Source organism: Hippichthys cyanospilos, chromosome 18, assembly GCF_059441005.1.
Source record: "Hippichthys cyanospilos isolate Australia breed blue-spotted pipefish chromosome 18, RoL_Hcya_1.0, whole genome shotgun sequence".
Taxonomy (NCBI): domain Eukaryota; kingdom Metazoa; phylum Chordata; class Actinopteri; order Syngnathiformes; family Syngnathidae; genus Hippichthys; species Hippichthys cyanospilos.
The window spans coordinates 4,703,931-4,723,033 of NC_142386.1; the positions used below are offsets into that span (position 1 = coordinate 4,703,931).

Here is a 19,103-nt window from a genome sequence, read left to right on the forward strand (position 1 = left end):
AAAATAAAACCAGTGTCACTTTGCATAAAGGAATTCATTGTTCAATTTTTTTTTTTTTTTTTTTACACTTTTCACATCAAATTCAGCATAAATCCATCCAATAGCCTTCTTCCCCATAATTGCTGGGAGCCCTTGTGTGACTTGCCCACACAGTAAGTTGGCACGCCGGCTGCGTGTCTATTGTGCGACTGCCATGGCGCAGCAAGTACCGTTTGGCTGGTTTCACTTCGCAGCGAGATAGAGCATTAAATGTTCTTCTAATCGTGTGAATGCAACGGTGGCTCCTGGACAACTGCAGAGGCTTTTGGATCATCCTCCTATTGTGTTGCCGGCTGTTTGTTCCGCACAATGCCTGGCATTCAGCGTCATTCGCCATCGCTTCCTCCAGCCAGCCAGTGGCGACAATGGCCGTGCGAGTGGTGTGCGCGATTGCTGCGCAGGGGCGCACTCCTTCATGTTTGTGATGCTAGCAAATATAGCGCTTATCTCTTATTTGGAGACGAATGCGCCTGACGCAGGTGACACAAGCTACTGTATTTTCCGGCGTAAAAGTAGCACCAGCCATAAAATGTATCAAAAAGAAAACAATACATATATAAGTCACACTGGAGTATAAGTCGCATTTTTTTTAGATTTATTTGATAACTACGAACAGCCAGAAAGGCAATTTAAAAGAAAAATAGAGGCAACAACGGGCTGAATAGCGTAATTTTGCAGTATGCTAACGTTTAATGACGTGAACAACTTAGAACGTGCCTGTCATGTTGACACACCGTTTTAAGAGTTATTCAGATAGCATACTCTTTACGATATAGCTAACAAGATTAGCAAATCATCCGTGTCACTCCAAATCACTAGATCCAATGAAATCTTCATCCTCTGTCTCAATTCTAAACAACTCCGCTAACTCTGGAGGTAGAAGATGCGGCGCTTCCTTTTCAACGTCGCTTACGTCAGACTCATCGTAGGTTGCAGTTCCAATCATTCCAGCCTTTCGTTTCCTTTCGTCAAAATTGTTTTTTTCACCTGCACTGATTGAATCCAACCTGCGCTGGGTGAAGCAAAGCAGCCCCAGAACATTTTCCCTCAAATGCTTTCGGGGAAAATTGTGATTTTTGTTTCCTAAACAGCAGAGTACCGACAAATTTCATCAAATTTCATGCAAATTTCAATCAAAATACTTTACCGTGTAAAGGTATTGAACATAAATGAACGTTAAACACACATTTTCTAATTTTGAATGGTGCGTTTCAGTCCGTCTCTGCATTCTCGTCATTCATGACTTTGTCTTCTCTTCAAACATTCCTTCACTTGTTTCATCCTTCTTTTCACACCTCCCACCCTCATTTAATACCTACTTCCTTCGCACCTCTCCTTCTCACTCCCGTCCACACGCCCCCTCCCCGCCATTACTCGTTTTTATCCGTGTTTTCATCACCGTCTGCAGCGCGAAGCGGTCGGCGTCGCCTCACGTTGATGACGGCTAATCCCTCTGAAGCTATTTTTATGTCGCTTCTTTTTCTTTCTTTCCTGCCCAGTGAGTGAGCCACCCGCCCACACAGTGACATGAAACATTTACTCTGCCTTCACGTTCACTCATTGCGACTTTGAAATGGGGGTAATTGACTGGATCGTCCGACCGAGCCGGCGGAACAGAAACGCCGGCTTTCCTTCCATATGTTTGCCGCTAACTAGAGGAATCGGTTGCCTTTGTGGAGGGGGAAGCATCGTTATTTTTGCCTCAATCGGTTTGGTCTTAAATCACAATCTTCTCCCAAAAGGTGTCATTCGGGACACGCACAAATGTCTTGTCGCGTCTTTTGCATTGCAGTCATGAACCATGACGCCACGTCCCCTGGTGGACGCTTTTCCTTTCAATCAAGCGTAAATGTGTCCTTATCAAAAAGCGTTCGATTTGTGACATTCATAGCATTAGCTTTCATTAGCTATTTCATTATTTATTACCATATTTCTCCCGAGTATGAGCAAATGTTGAAACTAATCTTGCGACTATAAAATGATTTGAAGTTTGAACGCTTTATTTTTTGACAATTTGTCAAAGTCATCATCACTAGCTGCCACGCCAAATAGCACCTCCCATTTAGGTCCTAGACGTTCTCTCTGATTTTATCGTCAAATGTTCAAAAATACTCGTTAGCCTCCCACGGTTGGTCATCTTCCGACCCGTCCAATTTGCTTGAAATGGTGGTTTTCGGAATTGATTTGCTGATCATCTTACTTGGGATATTATGACAAGCTTCCTTGTCTTATCTAGAGGCAAATAGGAGGGGGATTTTTGAATCCTTTTTTTTTTTCCCCTGATGAAATCCACCTACATAAATGACAATGGGGAATATCTTCAAGTGTTCCAGTAATCAAATAGATAATAAATACAACTTGGTCACTGTACAGGCTGTGTGTTTATTAGAATTAATTCGATGTGACTAATATATTCTCTGTAGTGTCTTTAAATGGGGGGATGGGGGGATATCACCAACATTCACGTTCAAAACTTGAGGTACATTTAGGGATCACAACAAAAATAACTCATGAAAAAAAAAACATATTCAGTGTAGTTCAATGTTGTTTTAGCGTGTGATAAAAGAATATAGCAATCAATCCATTCCAGAATTGGAATTTTATTGGATAATTGAATACATCTGTAGAGGAACATTAGACACAATCAACATATTTGTGCTTTTTTTTTTTTTTTTTGTAATGTTAATAGCAGTTTGGACAAAAATATTTTTTCACAACAACAGACTAATCTGTCAGAGTTTTGAATACCAACATGCTCACGACAATTCAGAACCATTTTTTTTCTGTGTTTGTGTGTATCAGAACAAACATATGACCCCAAATCACGCCCTTTTAGTTTCAAACAGTATGTGCCGCATGTGATTTTACTCATACTTTACAGGAGAGTCAAAGGCAGGAGATAACCGGAACCGAGGCCCTTGTGTCCAAACTTGTGTACAGAGAATCCACAAAAACGTTTTCATACTTCACATTTGACTTCATACGAGACGTTACGGGTTCTAGTCGAGAAAATCCTTCCGTCTGCGGACCAATGTTGCCAGAGAGTGTGACCCATGTCACAAGGAAGACGTATCACTCGTGGCCCAATGCAAAAATGATTATGCCCTGTTTGTGAAATACCATGTTCGTTTTAGGACACCATACATTGTGCAAAAGATCTGTAGTTGTGTCTACAAGGCCTCCGGGTGTCACACTGTGAGGTTTCAGACTTTAACAATGCATTTCAGACTTGTCAAATGAGTCCAAGGAACATTTGAACCCAAAGCAGCTCAAAAAAAACAAATGTCAGAAAAGCTACCCGACCATCTTTGAACTGGACTATAACTACAGAACATACGATTTGGAATGTAATGATGATATTCATGACAAATTGGTGTCTTTCTTAGCTAATTTGTGGTACAAATTCTGAAGAAAGAAAAATATAATTGTGCTTTCTCTCTATTTAAAATAGTCTATGGCTTCAAAACCCGATGGGAGGTGTTTCTATCAATACACTGTATCGAATTGCTAATAATGCCAGATTGATTGATACAGAAATGTTGATACTCAGATACCACCTGAGACATAATATCTATTTGCGAACTCATTTTAAACAGTCATTTAAACTAATGATTCACATCTTAATTTAAAGTCTGTTGACTCAACTTTCTGATGTATACATTACAAACCTGAAAGGGGAGGTCTATTGTTAATCTTTCATATGCATATGTTATGTATATTTCTGTATGTATGTGTGTCAAATATATATGTATATGTATGTGTGTGTGTATATATATATATATATATATATAATTATGTATGTGTATATATATATATATATATATATATATATATATATATATATATATATATATATATATATATATATATGTATAATTATGTATATATATAATTATGTATATATATATATATGTATAATTATGTACTGTATTTACTTTGTATATATAAATGTATGTGTGTATATGTATATATTTTATATTTATGTAGTTATGTTATTTAGCTATGTATATAGATATAAAGAAACAAATGTGTGTGTATAATATATTATATATATATATATATATATATATATATATATATATATATATAATGCACATACACAATTTATACTTAGGTATACACACATATAGATGTGCATATGTGTAATATATAATATAAAATAACATTAAAGTTGGCAGGTGGGATCTATTACGCTTTCCTAAATTTCTTACTGACTCACAGTTTCAAGGTGTGGAATTGGGATTCTTCAGTCAGCTTTAAACTCAATTAAATTGCACTAAAAGGCCCGCAGTCAATAAGATGAGTCGCACCCAGCGATTTGTTGTTTACGCCCACACTGGATGGTTCCTTAGTGTTATTGGAAGCCATTCGTCATAGATTGTGCAGCTTCCCCCCGGAGCCACAAATGGCCTTTCTTTAACCTCTATCACTACACCGGCTAATACCTGTAAAACGACTATTTGTGCTTACTTCCATAGAATAAGTCTGTATATCATTATTCACGAATATATGCTACAAATTACATAAAATCTGAATGAAATGAGGGCTGAATTTGTTTAACGTACTGCACTGCAAACAACATATGCAAGTAAAGCATTGGCCTTGGCCAAACAAACACTTGAATATGTAGTTTTAACATTTACGGCGCAAATATAATTCAGGAGTGGAATTTGAGGCTTTCTTGTTACTACTCTAGGCATGTTTTCTTAAAGATTAGGTGCAGCATTTTTCTCTCACTTTTTCTTCCTCTTTTGACGCCGTTTGATATCCTTTTGGGACTTGAAGGCCTCTGGGCATGGGAATATGTCATTTGGGGACACTTTTATGAATAATTGATCAGTTTTTGTTGCAGGATTCCCATAAATGGCAGGAAAAAAAGGATGTGATACTTCCCTCTCACTAGACAGTATGCACGGCAATCCGGTCAAATGCTTTTTAATGAATCCCATGACAAGAACGCTAATTTTATCAATTCAGCATTCACGTCAATTTGGATGGAAATAAAGTATTTATGCGTTGGGTTATAGGATTCGGTGTTTTCCAGCATCACTTGATGGCTACACAGAAATCTAATAGATTTGGATGTACAGTACAAGGAGCATAATACTTAGTGTGTAGATTTATGGTATTTATTTACATATGATACATTCCTTTTTCAAATGAAGATATATTAAAAAAAAAATATATGCCTGAATTTGTGTTTGATATGACACATCAAATCACAAAACAAACAAAAAAACAATGTGATAGGTCTTTAAAAATATTCAGAACATTTTAAAATTTACTATTTAGCTATTTACTGTGGTCCCCCACTATAACACGGTTCACTTTTCGCTGCCTCGCTGTTTCGTGTTTTTTTTTTTTTTTTTTTTATTCCGTATGTGTATTCCCAGATAGCAAAATTTGTGAATTCAATGTTGAATTATGGTCAAAACGGTTGATATTTGGTTAAGGTTGATGATCTGTGAAGTACATGTAAGTTACTACAATTTATTAACTATTACTGTTATTAATTTTTGATGTGTCCAATTTATGACGGTTTTAACTTCGGGAGTGTTTAAATGAGACAAACATAGGAAAAATGTTCATTGTTGCCTGACAAAAGTAAAGTGTATTGTGAGGGTTTTTATAGCCTTAAAACATGTATAATAATTGTAAAAAAATAAAGATGGCTGCTTATTTTTAGGGCGTAACCCCTGCGATAAACAAGGGACCACTCTCGCCCTATTTATGTGGTTTAAAACGCATTCTGTTTTATATATAAACAATTTACAACAAGATTTGATTGTACAGATTTCTTTTTTATTGTTTGTATGGAACTCCAAAAATATCGTCTGCTACGAATAAATTCTCAAAAGTGCTTATCTCGGGCTTTGTTGGATAAATTACTTCAGCTAAATGTTTAGATTACCATCCTAGCAAATAAATGATAATAATCTTTATGTGGGTTCTTAACGACGGTGCTCGGAAACATTTGGCCTCTCAGCTCCAAGATCAAACTAAAGCCTTCATTTTCTTTAAATTTCTTTCAACTTCGTCTGCTGGGGGCATCAAGGAAATAAAATATTTTATTTGGCCAACTTATTGGAAAACACGTGGAATACTTGTTCTGTCAATAGTGTTTTCGTCAGGCTTCATTCATAACTGTAAACAAGAACCACAAATCAGCGCTGTCACCAGAGCCCTTCATCAATAACTATTGACTAGCTTGTCAACAGTCGGGAAAGACGCGAAAAAACCATCAGGGGAAATTAGCAAATGTCCTATTCTTGCTATGTGCTTGTTGAATGATTTCTCCTGCATGTGCTTTGAGAATTCCATAAATATTCATTTTGACATTTTTTTTTTTGAATAGAATGTAACTTGTGATAAACAGAAGGAAACATTTGTGCGGGCGGATGCGCGCTCCATCAGGACTTTTATCGCGCCCGTGTATTTCTCTATGATTTGACCATCAAAAGCTTCGCTTTATTGCCCATCTCGGAAATTGCTCTGCAGGAGCCAAAGCAATTCACGCGGCTGCGATTCACTCGGGGGTGCGCCTTTGCAATACAACTCATATTAGAACAGGAAAATTAATTTGGGCCGCTGATGAAATCGTAACGTTTCCCGCCTCTGAAGTGCACCAAAAATAATAATAATATAAAAAAAAAATGGAGTTTGTGTTCAACAGAGCGCCGCTACTAGACCGAAAGGACTATCTGGAGAGTTTATCAGTCACTGATGTAGATAGCAGTGGCCTCGGGGTCTCGCTAAATGTGATCACACGCGGGTTCCTCGGTTTATAACGGAACAAAGATTCAAAGGTAAGAACATCATCCGCTGAACTTGTCAGCATAACTAAATGGATGGAAGGCTTCTTGTGCCATAGACCTCCGCTTTTTCTGTGATCGGGTCGTGGGGGCAGGGATGCCCAGACCTTCTTCTCCCGTGGGGGGGGGGGTGATTGCGTTGCATCCTAACCAGATGCCCCAACCACCTCCACTGGCTCCTCGACTCGGAGGAGCGGCGGCTAAACTCTGAGCTCCTCCCGGATGACCTCACTTCTCACCCTGTCTCTAAGGGAGAATCTGGACACCCCGTGGAGGAAACTCATTTCGTCAGCTTGTACCAGGGATCTCGTTGTTTTGGTCACAGGTGATAGGTGAGACCTAGCTTGACTGTTAAAAAGCTCTCTCTTCACTCCAGCGTCTGTCGATTTCCCGTTTCACTCCGCCCTGACTTTTGAACAAGAACCCAAGATACTTCAACTCCACTTGGGGCAGGGTCTCATCCCACCTCACCTTTTTCCAGAAAAGGGGCACAAGAACGCATTTGCCATTGTTGGTTCTGTGCCATTGCCCTTTTTTGATTCATTGAAAAAATCGTATTGATGTTCCATTAAATATAGGATGACCGGATACCCTGGTTTAATCGCACATTCCCGATTTTAGGCCAGCGCCGCTTTTGCGTTGGTCGGAGGCAAAGTCCTTTTGTTGTTGTCAATTTCACATTCGCGGCAGACTGGAGCAAGCTTCATGCTTTCATTTTATGTGTAATGTAGTCAAACGATGCAATCTCGGGGTTTCCGGTGTGGGACTGCAAGGAATGTTGCGTCAATTAATTTTCAGGTTTATAAGCAAGGTTTTGCAAGTTGATCAATAGTTGTGTGGGTTAGGCATTTAGCATTAGCAAAAGTAATATCACAATCCCTGGTTGCCAGATTGACTAGCGATTTAAATCTGTTATAGAATTGCTTCTGTTGAGAATTTTTTGTTTTTTTTTTTGCATGTTTGAGTTTCATTGTGGTATCTTAAAAATCTGTTTACCATAATTAATCGTATCTTGTATATATGGCCAACAATTTTGTTTAAATTTTTCTCCTTTTCAGGTTTGTTGCGTTACAAAATTTACAGCCAGTTATGTTAAAAGGGCTCCCTTCCTCCGAATTTTTTTTTTTTTTTTTTACCCCACTTGTGGACATTTTCAGTTTCATGGTAAAACAGAGTTTATGTGATGTTTAGTTTACACCTCCCAGTACCCACCATCCCCCGTTTGTCACCTCTTGGTTTGTCTGTCTTCCAGCTCGCTTTGGTCCTCTCTTAAATTATTCAAAGTTGTGAATGATTGAGCAAGATAACAGCACATACTTGGAGTGGGCAGGGAACTAAACACACACACACACACACACACACACACACATACATACTACATACGTTACGTCAAGAAGAGAACAGTCTGGTTTTGTAAGCTCCTTTTGAGCTTCGGCGTTTGGCCGTTCAAACCAACTGGCATAACGGTGAATGATTGAGTTTCATTATCTTTGTCGCAAAAGTTTCACTGGACAAAACGTGTAAACAGATCCTTGGCCTCAGAAGTGTGTTCGCCGCGTGCTCAGAGGCGGTATTTTCTCAACAAGTCCGCCTGCCACATGTACTTCCGCTCAGGAAACCTCTCGGGGATCTTGATCTTGCGAAAGTCCTGAATGCACCTATCCAACTCTTCCTCTACCGTTAGCTTCTCTTTGGGCGGCCTCTTTTTGCACGCGTTGTCACGGGAGCCCGAGGTGAGCGTACGCAGAAGGTCGCTTTTCCGTCGTTGTTCCGACTGCTGGAGCCTGGCGACCGGGCCCTTTTTCAGAGGCCTGTCCAAAGTTTGGACGTTCACGTGCGGCTGGCGGCTGACCGGGCCGCAGATGACCGTCCCCTGCGGGGAGCCGGCCTCGGACTGGCTCTCCGAGCTGGAGGTGGAGAGCTCGTTGAAGGAGGTGCCGCTCTCGCCCTCGCCGTCGCCCTTGTGGTTCTTGCAGCAGCAGTCGCAAGGGGCTGACGACCAACGGGACGCGCCGCCTGCCAAAGACAACAAAAGGAGACCTTAAAATACCTTCCCGACAAGTCCGTTTTAGTTACGCGTTCGCCAAGGTTGTCGTAGTTACCAAAAAACAATGTCAAACCCGAATTAGAAATAAGGTTGGGCAATGTGTTTCAAGCATAACTAACACAGCATCTATTAGCTCCCGTTGTGTGCGGTTATGAAGTAAGGAAACGACAGCAGTCAGCAGGAGAAAACCAAAGTCGGTCCTAAAAACCCTCACAATGAAAAGTCAGTCTGCGAATGCTCTCTAACAAAGCGAGCCAACGCTGAAGACAACTGGCTTTCTTCCAGTTTAATCATAGAGCGGAGCTGGCTGACTAGCTTGCATTGTGGAGAAAATTGCAATCATGCATCCACGCCGTCGATGGGAATGGACGTCAAACACAGAATGGACGGGCTGTAAATGTATTAGAAGACACCAGAGGCTATTGTGCACCAGTGTTTGTATAGTACAAGTGGCAGCAATTTTAACGCTCCGGTCTGTCATTATTCACCTTAAAATACCAGCTTTGACATCACGGCTTGTGTCACGGCTATTAGAGCACCAGATTGCCGACTTTAACATATCGGCGAGCCAGCCAGGGCGTTTTGTCAATGCGGTACTTTTGCAAACTTTGCCCCATCCAAATGAATCTGTCTTCAATTCAACACAATGCAACACAAGGATTTGTTAGTGTTTTTCATGTTTATTCATTAGCTTGGAACCTTCAGTGCGGAAACAGTTTTGCCGATTGATCGTTGCACCTCCGATGGTGACTGTTTGAGAAAACACGGTTCGTTACACTGATTGAATTTGGAAGCCCCGGAGTTGTTAAAAGTATATAAGATGCTTGGTTGTGTGAAATGTCACACAAATCCGCGCTTTGTGAGATAAAACCAGTTGAAGAGCTCAGCGCAATCTCTTTGTGTGTCAAACAAGAAATAAAGCACACCGAACTCCCGGAAACAGCCATTTATTTTTCATACCGACCTCCTGCATAATTAAAGGGGTATCTGTTGCCGATGGACTTCTGCGTTTAGCGAGGAAGCGGATTAAACTCAAGAGCCCAACCCCACCCCACACACACACTACAATACCATCTGTACAAGCTTTTAAAGCATCCCGCAATTCATAAATGTTCAATGCTTTTTTTTCATGTACTGACAAGCATTTACTTCAGTCAGAGTGACGTTATAAATAAAACTGCCTAAAATAAACACATCACACACACCTGACCACCAGCACCCTGTTTGTAGCGCTGGAGATATGTCATAGCCAAGACAATACGGAGTAGAGGCATTAAATGGAGAAAAGGGATGAGATCATAATCGAGTTCGATTTATGGCCGACTTCTGTTGCTACGGGGCGACAGTCTTACATAAATCTGTACTGTTTATTTTGCAATGTGATAAAGTAAAAAATGAAACTAAATATTTAACCGAACTGTAATTATATTTTTAAAATCTTGATTGGTCTTGGCATTGATTTCAACACTTTTAATGTAATCAGGAGGTATTTTTTCCCCATTCTTTGTCTTGTACTATACACAAGTTATTTTTATTCATAATTTCTGATTAAAAAACCTGACAGACCTAACAGACGTTCACTTTAGCACAGCTCCATCAAGTAGATGCGTAACGCAACCCCAACCACTACTGTAGCTTCTATTCTATGCGCCTTCTAATGCGGTGTGCTCTATATATGCTACCAGTTTGATAACAAATTGAAAACGGTGCTCCTTATAGTGCCGAAATTCCGGTATATCTACCATATTTATATGTTACCAATCAAATCTTTTCGATTGACATCAGGCTCAAATTGCCTATAATATCAGAACCGTCCGAGCGTAAGACATCGGATTCATATCGGAAACTTCAGATCCGAGGGTATCCATTTCCATTTTTCCGCTTTTCCCCTGCCTTGAGCCATCTATGAATTGTCACTTGAACCAAGTCAAGTGGATCCATTTGGACAATTGTGCACTTCCAACTCTGCGGGCACAGTTTAGGGGAGGCCCTTTTGTGTTCCGGCATGACTGCCCCGATGCGCATGGTCCATGAAAGGCATGCCTGAATGGTTTGGAAGGGCCTTCTTCTGAATGGATGGACACAATTTCCCCTGCGCAATCCAAATTCTTTTGGAAAATCTCCCCAGAAGTCTCAAAGCTGCGTCTTTTTTTTCCCTATTGATGAGATAGTTTGCCATCCTTGTGTACAAACATCACTTTCCATGTTAATGAAGCAACACCAATCAGCGCGAGTTAAACCAACGCCACTGACAGACTCGCTTTAATTACCGCCGACACGTACAAACCACCGGGAAGCACGTCTGTGTATATTCTGCTGTTGGAACCCACACAATTAAAAACACATCAGTTCCTAGGTAAACATCGCATTCATCATACATATTGCAAGGCAAAGTATCATTAGTTAGCCGAAGCTAACATGAGTTCATTATGTCAGCGTCGGTTGAAAAAGAGGCCCTCTGCTCCCTGTGCCGCAGCCTCGTAATTGGGCTTTTGAAAAATGGCCGCCGCCTCCTGTGAATTGTTAAAACCGCCGGCGGCCAATTTGCTCGTCCGGACCAAATTAATAGGACGAGATCTGCCAAAGTCGGCTAACAAACTTGACGAACGCGGGTCCGATTAATCCTTAGCGTCACCTGATCACGCTGGCTTTAACGTTTCGCATCGCGAGTCAAGAACGCGCGACGCCGTTTGGATCGAAAAGGGACGTACGGCTTGTGGGGATCCGCTCATTTACCTTCTGGATTTTCCATCAAAGCTGTAGCGGAGTCCTGACAAATTGACTGGAAATAAATTCAATCAAAGACATTTGCGGCTGTATTAAATCCAATCAGTACTAACTTGGATAGGATTAAAAAAAAAAAAAAAGGGTGCACTTGCTGCTGGGGTGTAATTAGGCTGTGGAAAAGGACGCATGATCAGTATGCAGCGTTGATGCATCATCATAGCACATCACGTCAGCGGGAAAAACAATTTACACTACTAATTGAAGTGAATGTGTGCAGGCTTCTCATTGCTATTTACACTGTACATTCATAATGCCGAGCTAATTGAAGTGCAAATTAGGTTACAGCGTTCGCTTTCATTATTGAACGTTTGCTTTCGTACTTTTCCTTTGCTCTCAACCTATCAGCCGCACTTGATACCTTGTGAAATGACTTTGGCCAATTTTGCGTCCGTCTACGTATTTGCTCGGCTTTCGCTCCATTTGTTCAGCCCCCGGGGGAAATGAAGTCTTGTAGAAAAAGAGGTTTACGGGTTGAGAAAGTTGCAAGCTTATTTACAAGAAATCAAATAAAGAGGTCCGTAACATTTACAAAGTGATTGATGGTTACAGCCAATGAAAAGCTTCCTTGATCGTCTGCCGAAATGCAAAAAAAAAAAACCAAAGACATGTTTTATATTCTTATGTTACTTCAAAATTATTATACATTTGGTATTACTAGTTAAATGGGATACAAAGGAAATTAGTCCTAAAAAACATTTGTACAAAATACCATTTTTGTAATGTGATTTTTGATGAACTGGGGGAAAAAAATACAAAAACAACTAGATTAAGTTTCAAAATCGTTTCAGGCCTGAGAGTGGGAGTTTCCTCAGTGTGTGTTTGTGTTTGTGTGCGCACGTGCCCACGGCCGCCCCTCCGTGTGCATGTGACATTATGCGTCCCACCTACGGGCGCAGGTGCGGGCCTGCCCGATGCCGCCATCTTTCTTAGCACGTGCGTGTGCGGGCACGTCACCGTATGTGCGGCAGTGATTGGTGATCCACACAGTGTGTTGGGCAAGGGGCCCGATTGAAGCCTAATGACTGTCAAATGTTATCTCACACCCACACCCATACACACACTTTGGAAAAAAAAAAAAAAAAAAAAAAACACCACCACTGAGGCTTCCTGACAGATTCTGTGATGTATTGATCCCAGCTGTAAAATCTGCTATGTGCACTCCATCTTTTCCGCGCTGAAAAGCAATCTGTGCATCATCAAGCATTTTTGTTTTTTTATGGGTGAAGAAATCACTCATCCATTTATCAGTTTTATTCACACAAGTCAAGAGCTTGTAAACGGGCTCAAATAAGAAGTAAAACGTCTCCCGTGACGTTAATGTTGTTCGTATATGAGAGTCATGCAAATACACCAGCGCGCACGTTTCCCTGTTCTAGCTTTCTTCTCTCGGGCTAGTATCGATCGCTCGGGTGCATCGGTAGAAGCATATGGCCGATTGGCTTCCTGATTGATTTCTGTCATGCAGTCTGGCTCTGTTCAGCGGAGATAAATGACGCCGCAACAGCGAAAGCAAATAAATCCTCAGCCCATCCATCAGCGCTTTGAGCATCCATTTTCTTCAGCGTCTTCCTCGCCCCTCATCGCTCTCCTCGTCACTCTTCGCATCATCTTCCCGCATCTTTTGTCGGCGGCCCCTTTCGGATCGAGTTAGCTCGTTTGCCTCGTTTTGAGATGGATGCACAGAAGTGAAGCGCAGCAAAGTTGGTGTTGGCTTGTTTATGTTTTCAGTTTATTTTAAAACATCCATGTTGTCAACCGTATCATAATTTAGGAGTTTGAGTGATGAAATATGTCATATTGAGGCCTTTTCAGAATTGTATTTTATTTCTCAAAGTACATTTTGAGATGATTTGTTTGTCCTTTCCAAACTATTTATCTTCAACGTGTTTTAGTTAACCCTCTCTATTTTTAATCATCTATAAAGTCTCATTTTCAATCCGCGTGTCTTTACGCAGGTGATGGGACAGCCTGGTTTTGTCGACGCCTCTCCAATCAGGGGCTGTAACTTACAAACTTAAGCCCTCAATGGATAAAAAATGTAAGCCCCAAGCTGTCTGCATAAGCCTCATTGTCAACACCGCATAAGCCCGGGATCATTCACACTATGTCAACTGTGTGTTGCAATCAGACGAGTGGAAAATTTTCACTGGGGAGCCTAGAAAAGGTGAAAATTGAGTCTCATGATGGCCGAAGTGTTGGTGTGACTTTGGATGGCAAGGCTTCCCATTGCGGATTTTTAATACATATATCTGTTGGAATAATTGTGCGTAGGTTATCCCATATTTTTTTCAAAATACATATATTGATAGATTATTAGACATGAATATTTTCTGTTGGAGTTGTTTGTGAAGAAAAATGTGAGGCGATGACACCTCTCCTGCAGCTGTAAGAAGAAAGCACGCGCCGCGACCTAACCACATAGCGAGACGGTATGGGGTCGGTCGTCAAGGTCCTGGAAAAGAAGGATGCGGAGATTGCATCGACAATGTAAGGACTCGCACTTGAATCCCCTACTACCTCAAGTTGATTGTTACATTGCTGCCTTATGTCTCCTCTAACTCTTCAGAGCAGCAAATGGCTTTGGAACTAGGACCGATCCTAAGGAATAAAAAGGGGCTTGAACAGGATGTGTAGCAGACTTCTAGGAGATCTGTGCACATTTCTGTCTATTCTCCTCACGTGTCAAAAGAGTCCAATTCTCTTGCCTTCCTTCCTTATGTTTTGTTTATTAAGTGCTCTGGGTTGACCAAACCTGGCAATATCCTCATGTTGTGTGGACTTTTTGGAGCTAGTCTGATTGTTGTTCAAGGTTCAGGAGCAAAAACCGGATGCCATGAGAGGTTCAATGCATTGACAAAGCGCTAATGTGTTTATCCTTACAAGGGCACAGCCCACTCGTTCATCGGAGGTTAACGGAACCAAAATGGAAGTCGGCAGTGATATGAGTTGCTGGCCAAGGGCACCGAAGCGCAACAATCATCGCCTTTGTCTTGTCTCCCAGCTGTCAATGGTCAGAAATCGATTTGGCACTCCCTGGCCCAGGAAATGAGTTCTGGACAAAGATGTCAGCTGTCCGATAAAAAATTCCAAATGCGGTCCGCGTGATTGATGGTTTGGAGATATCATGCAAGGGTGGCGTAATTGATATTAAGAAGGAGGCATTTAGCGCAGCCCTCCCAGCTCTTATTCCTCTAGCGACCGCATAATTACACCGTTGCGAGATAGCGTGAAATGATGTGTTTAACAGTTGAGAGACTAAAAGCTGACACGTTTAATACGGCGGCCAAGAACTGCAGGATCCTTTGCCGTATAAGTACCGGTATTTGCTCTGCTACCTCCTCAAACATTTTTAGTTTTGCACATGTGTAAAGTAAAATCTACTTTTTAATTAACCTTCTACTTCAGGATGTATTGGGTGAGATTGATCAATGGTTCGCTGTCAATGAAAGGCAAGCATTTTATGAAACCGCCAAATAAAATAAAAAAACGTTTTGTGTTGACTTCAGTGTACCATTTTGGTAAATTCAACTTTAGATATATAGTGTACTGTATTGTTGTGACAGTTATGTTTTTTGTGACATTTAAGATGAGGACTCTATCATTCCTTTACACTAAGACTAGTCCCAATGTTACGATCTCTTTTTAAATCAGAACAACCAGCGTCATGGATGGACCTTCCACTTTATGGAGACAAAAAATGTTAGCGACCGTTTAAAGAAGACAACATAAACAATCTCAATTGCATCCTCACGAGAGTGATACCAACTGCCATTCCGAGTCGCATAAGTAAACAGATATCCTCAGAATAAGAAGACATGGGACATGCATGCGGCGGGGAGGAAACTATGCATGTGGATTCAACATAGTACGTTGCGTTTCCGCTGCGCACGGCGGATGAATGAGAGTGGTTCTACGTCCTGCATATTGGCTGTGCTGCGCCGCGTCGTGGCTGCACCGTTGCGCCGCGATCTGCCGGCTTTATGCAGGACTTAAAAGATCTGCTCTGCTGCAGTGCGACATGGTCAATTCCACAGTTCAGAAAGCACCAAACAGGAAAAGGAACGTGAGCTACATCCGAATTTACAGGAAAAAAAAAAAAGACTCCACGTGGACAAGATCGTCTTCTCCTTTGCTGATTGATTGGATGAACCCAAAAGTGACTTGTTGTCCTTCTCTGTCTTCATGTTAATTGGCACTGTAACATGCGTGCATTAATATATATATAAATATATATATTACTCTTTGAGTCACAATTCTCACAATTCAACTCTGTTCTCACCAATCGTAAATTTAGCGCGCAAACTTTTCATTTCCATTTTCCCTGCCCATTTGATTGATTTCGTTTCTCCTCACGAGCGTACGTTTGCAATGCAAGTTTTGTTTTGTTTGAAGCAGCAGGGACCTAACCATTGTCAGTGTATATATAGGACGACGCTGCCAGGGCTTATCCGCTGAGACTGGGGTACAAGCTAAATGCAAATGTAGAACTACTGTTATTCCCTTTCACGTTTGTAAGATAGTATAAGAAAAAGAGAGCAGTCAATGAGGAGTTTGTGGGAGTGGTAAAACTAAGACGCATGACGATGGGATAAATAACTATGAAAAAGCTCATTTGAAAGAGTCTCTCACGTATGCAGAAATTGAGAATAGATTGGAGTGAACCCAACGTGCCCATTGAAAAAACTCTTAAATCTCTGCGGGTATCGGAGGCACTTAAAAGCATTTCATGTTAAATTCCGCTGATTGTTAATCAAGCTTCTTTGTATAAGTGTTTTTTTTTATTTGCTTTGATTTTCTTTAACTAGAAAATCAAAGAAAATTAAAATCAGAACTTTAACTAGTTCTAATTCATCATCTTTGTGGCTGACAGCTCATCTGTTTCCATTCTGTTTTTTATTACAAAAAATAACTTGGATCTCATTCATCAGTCAGTCCAATATCATTAGTAAAATGTCACTCAGCGGAGGCCGAATCTCCACCGAGCGAAACTATTTTGACCGAAAATGGCAGAGACATTTTGTGAAGTCAATTATTCAAGGGAATTATATTGAGAAAATAATAACAGAAATCATACAAATAATAAAGTCTGCTTGGGGCGGCACAGTGTTGGAGTAGCACATTCAGAGGTCATGGGTTTGTTTCTGGCTCTGGCCTTACTGAGTGGTTTGCATGTTCTCCCCGTGCCTGTGTAGGTTTTCTACAGGCCCTCTGGTTTACAAAAACAGGCATGTTAGGTACAGCGGAAACTCTAAATTGTCCATAGGTGTGTTTTTGAGTCTGAATGATTCTTCGTTTTTGCGGGCCCTGTGATTGGCCGGCAACCAGTTGAGGGTGCACCCTACTGCTCTAAGACAGCTGGGTTAGGCTCCAGTGCACCCGTAATCCTCATAATGGATGGATGGAAGTCTACGTAAACAAAAGTTTTAAAGAATTCACTTCTTGATCTGTACCAGCCTTTAAATGCACTTTTTCCCATATTCCTACGGACTGTCACAACTTTACCGATTTGAATAGAAAGTAATTCGATCAAAAAGTTACTACAGTCTATAGTACAAACTGATTCATCCCCATCTGATGGCGGCTGCCTTGTGCTTGCTGATTCATCAGCACGCGCTGCATACTCACGGACAAGCACAAAGGCGATTGGCTGCGCAGCGGCGACGGATGACTTATCTGCAGTGAGCGCAAATAAACGCCGAGTAATGGGCAAACAACCACATGGCCATTATCACTCACCAGCAGAGTGCTCGCCAACCGCTATCTCGCCGCTTTCTGTCACACTCGTCCGCTGGTTATTCGCTTCTCGCTCGCAGCATCACTTCCAGATTGGAATTAAGCTAAAAGGATAGCGAAGTTGTCCCAATGCCTGCTGTGACTGCAATGGTCTGCTGACGATGGGATTTTTTCAGCGAGTCAATTCTTTAGTACCCCCCCCTCGCAAAAAAAAAAAGCTCTTAGCTTTTGCTTTGAATTGCTCATCAAAATTCCAAGGCTTCGCCTAAGATTTAAGTGTAATGAGTTTTTTTTTTTCAGCTCAATGATTCTCACAAAGCATCTTTTCTCTATTTCATTGATGACTCAATCAATAAAGCAACTTGATTTACATCAGCCACCTTGAAGAAGCGTTGCGGTTTTGAAGTGGCGGCGGAAGTACCTTCTTCAGTTAATTAAGATGCTCATCTTGCGGCAATATGCGTCATTTAAATGAGTCTCTCAGAAGCGTGTTCGTCGAGCATTTCTTGACGAAGCTGACGGCCGTGACGAATAGGAACGATGTGGCCGCTTGCAGTTGATCGAAGCTCAAAAAATGATTTCAAACTGTTGCCATCTGCTCGGCAGTACAGGGCTCAAAAAAGCTGGACAAACAGACTGAGACAGATTTTTCCCCCGCAGCTATTAATGCTCTGAATAACAACAGAACAAGAACACACTGAAAATAACAATTGCACTCCTGCGGAATTATGATTTCTATTCTATTTGGCTCATTGCAGAATTCGAGGACATTTTACGTCCCAACCATCAAATTTTAATGAATCTACATCTGTAACTCTAAAACATTCAGTTTCTGACTACATTTACTTGTCCTGATACCAAATCTAAAAAACTAAGAAATAAAATAGTTAATGTACCAAAAAGGTCCGAAGTACCCAGTTTTCCAAAAGAATAGCTAGAGAAACGCTTTGTCTTCTATCTGTCTAATTTTTTAAAATAAAATACTTACTTGAATGTCTCACTCTACGTCACGCAACCCTGTTATGCAAATACTCAGAATGAGAGGGATTTTTTTTCTTATTTACATCAGTAAATTTGTCGCATTGGTCAGCAGTAATAGCTGGATAAACAGCGCTAACATTAGCGCACGTTTGCAACCCTCTTTTCAACAATTTTGAAACAAAAATGTCCTCCAGTTGTGGATTGACGTAGATATAGTTTATTTCTTTATATGTTATTCTATTTATTCTTCATAATATAATTGGCTCTATTCGGAGCAGCGCTTTTTTGTATACCTGTATAAAATGACAATAAAGACATTTTACTCTATTCTATTCTATTCTGAGTAACCCCCATGCTTGCGATTTGTTTTGGTAGCCGAACCCTCGCTAATCAATACGGTATAACCACACAGGGAGTGGATTTAAAAATAAAAAAGATATTTATGTTGATTATGTCACGCATCATGATGGCCGATGCATCGCACCCAGAAATCACGAACGGATATTACAGTTCAGGGTACTGCTCCTGATTTCCCCAGTGGGATGTACCTGATTCATGGTATCAGCCTCTCAGAAAGTGGATGCAGCTCTGCCAGTGGAAGGACTGCCTTGTCTAATCATTTTCGACGCTATCAGACGCTCTTTGGAAAACAAACATGAACGGGGGCGGGGATGCCGGGTGGGCTGATGAAATGATTTCATGAC

General features: G+C 41.0%; 1 protein-coding gene and 1 long non-coding RNA gene across 2 annotated transcripts in view; one reads left to right on the plus strand and one right to left on the minus strand.

Annotated features, from left to right (window-relative positions):
- The window catches only part of LOC148408598 (uncharacterized), a 53,834-nt gene that overhangs the window by 21,098 nt on the left and 13,633 nt on the right, over positions 1-19,103 (plus strand). The window lies entirely within an intron of this gene.
- Positions 3,971-19,103, minus strand: part of kctd16b (potassium channel tetramerization domain containing 16b) — a 56,576-nt gene continuing 41,443 nt past the window's right edge. The window contains exon 2 of the mRNA XM_088441240.1: positions 3,971-8,867. Coding sequence (XP_088297366.1) covers positions 8,413-8,867 — 455 coding nt within the window. The 3' untranslated portion in view covers positions 3,971-8,412. The remainder of the gene's footprint in view (positions 8,868-19,103) is intronic.